At 46.4% G+C, this 4,460-nt stretch overlaps 1 protein-coding gene across 3 annotated transcripts in view; it reads right to left on the bottom strand.

Annotated features, from left to right (window-relative positions):
• The window catches only part of WDTC1 (WD and tetratricopeptide repeats 1), an 18,850-nt gene extending 15,621 nt beyond the window's left edge, over nt 1-3,229 (bottom strand). For all 3 annotated transcript variants that reach the window (XM_009074501.1, XM_009074502.1, XM_009074499.1), the window contains exons 1-2: nt 3,032-3,229; nt 455-538 (exon numbers count right to left, since the gene is read on the bottom strand). In XM_009074501.1, the coding sequence (XP_009072749.1) occupies nt 455-538; nt 3,032-3,139 (192 nt within the window). In that variant the 5' untranslated portion in view covers nt 3,140-3,229. The remainder of the gene's footprint in view (nt 1-454; nt 539-3,031) is intronic.
• Between the last annotated feature and the right edge of the window lie 1,231 nt (nt 3,230-4,460).

Here is a 4,460-nt window from a genome sequence, read left to right on the forward strand (position 1 = left end):
AGAAGCACCTTGCTGCTGGGTGACTACATCATCCATCTTCATCCAAATTAGCCAACAACTGCAGCAGGAAGTAGGGGAGCGTTGAGCAGCGTTTGATACAGGAGATGTGACTGAAGAGGGGGACAAAAGAATCCTTTCCTCCTCCATACCCAGATAATCTGAAGACCTTTTTAAGCTGTGTCAGAGTGCCATACAACCTGTCCTTTAGGGAACACATTAGAGCTGAGTATGTTGAACAGTTGTCAACTGCCTTCCTCAGGCACCAGTGCTGGGATTGGCCGATGCCCACCTGGTGAATGTTCTCTTGGAGGTACACCAGGCAGTGCAGACAAGCTCTCACTGAGCTACTCCTGGCTCTAATGCAGTTTGGGGGACTAAGTAATCAGTATCTACCCTATATGAGAGAGAGAGAGAGAGAGAGAGAGAGAATTTGGTTTGCTCTTTAGACACTTACCTGCAGCTCTGCCTCCAGGCCCAGGCGGCGAATGAAGGGATCGGTGACATGGTAGTGTCGCTCAAAGCCCAGTGCACCTCTCTCCTGCACGAAGCAAACAAGCATCACACTGACTACAGCAAACAAAACACTCCTTCTTCCCTTTAAAACAAGATTCTGAAAGTTTAAAAATCAAGCGGGGACTTTGCCAGGTGTTGGGGTGTCCATAGCATCAGGGAACTGTACTGTAGTGAGGAGACACAGAATCATAGAATCATGAGATGGTTTGGGTTGGAAGGAGCTTAAAGATCATCCAGTTTCAACCCCTGCCATGGGCAGGGACACCTTCCACTAGCCCAAGTTGCTCCAAGTTCCATCCAACCTTGTATGGAAAACTCCCAGGGATGGAGCAACCACAGCTTCTCTGGGCAACCTGTGCCAGTGCCTCAGCACCTCACAGGGAACAATTTATCCCAAATACCCCATCTAACCCTGGCCTTCTTCAGCTTCAGGCCATTTCCCTTTGTCCTATCACTACATGCCCTTGTGAAAAGTCTCTCTCCAGCCTTCTTCCAAGCCATTATTTGAGCATCTCCAGGTAGACAGTTCATAATCTTTGCCCTGAACTGGTTAAAAATGATGTTTAGCTCAGTGTCAGGCTCCAGCTGGGGAGCCAAGCCCAGGACTGAGAGGCTCACACTGAGACAGAGGAAGTTGCTTACTTTGGGCCTGAAACAGAAGATATGGAAGATCTTGGAAATGCCTGTCATTATCCCTTGGTGAGGATTCCAGCAGGAGCTCAATCCTGAGGACAGCAGGACTGGACCAGAGCTGCCCAGGAGAGCATTACAGAGCCTGTTCCGAGGCACCAGCACCACAGGGCAAAGCACCAGGGCAGGTAACCAAAGCATCCTTTAGGGATAGGCTATTTCCTCAGCAGTGGAGCAGCAGTGTGGAGCTGCAGTACCACAGCACAGGCTGTTCTACAGGGAAGGGAACAGCTGCCACAGAACTGCGTCAGTACAAATGAAGGTGAAGAAAAGCAGGACAGTTGTTTCCCCTGTGATCTCACTGGGCTCACAGATGCACCAGCAGATGGCTTCGATGAAAGAAGGCCAACTGCAGAGACAGGCATGAAGGAAAGGGAATGCAAGTCATATTTTGGGGGGAACATCGAAGTGTCCAAGGAGATTCCTTCCTAGGACCTGACCCAGCCTTGGTTCCATCCCATGCCATGCTGGAGTCAACTTAAGCCTTGGTTATCATCATTTAGAGATGGGAACACTAATGTCAAAAATTGTAACTTCATCCTTTGTTATCAGCACCTAGAGATGAGAACACTAATGTCAAAATCACACTGATGGTGCTCAAAAAAAAAAAAATCACACTGATGGTGCTAGAACACGTTAGCAGTCCCAGAACAGACACAAAGAACTGCTGAATGCCCTGGCCAGCCCAACGTTCAGTAATGAACTCCACACACCAAAAGCTATTTGAAAACAAACTGGAGCCAGACATAAAAGGACTGGAGGAAAAACAAACCAGGCTTTTTGTGGGAACTTCCATGACAAACTTCAAACCCCTTGACACATTTTTATGGAGAGCATTCCTAAGGCACAGCTAAGCCCAGTGCAAGGTGCTACAGGTCAAACCCCTGTGCTGTTCCAGCCTTGGTGGCTTTGTGAGGACTATGGGGTAGGATATTGCTTTCTTACAAGGAACTGTCAGACTTTACAATCTTCCCAAGGTCACATATCAAAGTCTGACAGAACAGACAGTGTGGAACAGTCCCAGGCAAAGGCTCTAACCACAAAACCAGCCCTTCCTCGTTAGGGCAGCAGAACAAATCTTTGCACATGGATTAAATTACAAGCTTCTAACACAAAGTTTGGTACCAAACTGCAAAGTGAACACTCAAGCTCCTTTTCCTCATTCTGGCCACTCACAGACCCCTTTCCTGCATGCTGATTACTAGCAAAGCTGCAAATGATTTCAGGCCTCTGAATCCAAGCAATAATTGCCTATTGTGTGTGCTGCAGCCAGTCCTTTCACGTTGATATTTCACAAATGCAGCCATCAGATGACTGATCCGAGCACTGCACAAGTTTGTTCCCCACACAAAGGAAGCAACACAGCACTCTCTAAAGAAAGGAGACAGAGAGAGACTGCAACAGAGATCATTAGCTTTACTACAGTCAGAAAATACCTCTGAAGGCAAGATCACACAGAGAGAACACAAAAAGAAGAGAGGAAAGCTGGCTGAGAAGCCTTTATGGTACCCAAACACAAGTAGCTATATTTCTTCTCTTCGGTGTTGCACTGAAAAGAACAGACCTGCTGATGTCAAACCAGCACACTGAGCTCCTGACAGGGAGAGGAACTGTATTCTTGTCATGCCACACTTCATCCCAGCTCTTCATTAAGGACAGTGATGGGTCCTATGTGTTTGTTCTCTTAAGCTTCTTAAAGAGCTTATCAATATGTCAGTAGCAGAGATCTTGCCCAAAGGTAACACCAGGAATATTTCCCAGAACAGCACAAGCACCCATTCTCCATCTCTCTCCACCCAACACCAGCAAACAGGTGGTTCACACGTACCTTGATCTGTCTGTGGATGATGTCTCTGGTAATGTTGGCTTTTGCCATCTTCTTGCAATGGGGCAGACGAAAAGAAGCTATGGGAAGAACTGCTGTGCATCCAAGCATGCCAACCGAGCCAAGATCCACTCTGCAGGCATTCAGTTACCTGCAGGACATTACAGGGAGGGAACAGAGCAGGCACACAACATGTTAGGCCATTCATAAACAGTGTCAGGCTTTAACTGACAAAAATAACAGTGGTTAAGAACTGAAAAGTTTGCTATGAAGGCTCCTGAAGAAGCTCAAGGATGGAAGGAATGATGTAAGACTGAGTATCTGACTTGAGACCATCTCCAGTTTGTGGAGAAAATCATGATGAACAGAGTTACAGGACTCTATAACCTGGAAAATCCACATTCTTATGCCAGCAAAGACCCTGTGAGTCCAGGGCAGTGTCCTGTCCCACAGCTTGCCTCATATCATTCCATGTCCACTCATGTTCAACTTCACACCTCCCTAACTCTACAACCAGCAAGACTTCTGATATGAATAAATAAGGTCTCTTCTCTCTCATTTACTACACTGGATTATCAGCAAAAAAGAAATGAAATATCCAGAAGGGCATAAACAAACCTTGGAAATCACAACAGCCAAGCATCAGGTGATGCTACTGACTGACTACCCAATTACCTCAGCAACAGGAAAGGGGTGACCAGTGCCAGTGGAATTTCCAGGAGAAATTAAGAGTTTTGCACACTCTTAATGGAATTTGAGGTATGAACTTAAATTACCTAAGTCCCAAGGAATTAGCTACACCTGCTAAAAACCACTGAAATGGCAGAGTGGTGATCATAAAACCTGCTCTGGACAGGCTGCCTAGCACAGGAGGAGTTAGTCCCTGAGAAATGCTGTAATTCTCCTCATTTCCATACCACAGACTCTCCTATTTTGATATTTCAACAGCTCTCTTTAAAAAACAGAAGAAGAAAACTAAAATTTTAACCACCCATTTTGTCCTCTGTAACACACTAGTTTGAAATCCTCTTTAAAAACATCCCCAAGCAGAACAAGCCAAAATTTTCCTCTTTTAAATGAGGAAATGCTGATTCATTGAAACAAGAACATTTCACAGTAATGCTGCAACAAACAGGAGTTCTGACAGACCCTGCCTGGTTCTTTGCTGCTTCATCTGCCAGGCTGCTGCCACAGGAAACTTCCACCAGTCACCCAGTCCATCCCCCTGCCATGGGCAGGGACACCTTCCACTAGCCCAGGTTGCTCCAAGCCCCATCCAACCTGGCCTGGAACAATTCCAGGGATGGAGCAGCCATAGCAGCTCTGGGCAAAGTTAAGTAACAGTTAGAATCATAGAATCAGCTGGGTTGGAAAAGATCTCCAAGATCATCAAGTCCAACCCTACTGTGGTTACTAGACCATGGCACTGAGT

This window comes from Acanthisitta chloris, unplaced genomic scaffold, assembly GCF_000695815.1.
Source record: "Acanthisitta chloris isolate BGI_N310 unplaced genomic scaffold, ASM69581v1 scaffold18665, whole genome shotgun sequence".
NCBI lineage: Eukaryota > Metazoa > Chordata > Aves > Passeriformes > Acanthisittidae > Acanthisitta > Acanthisitta chloris.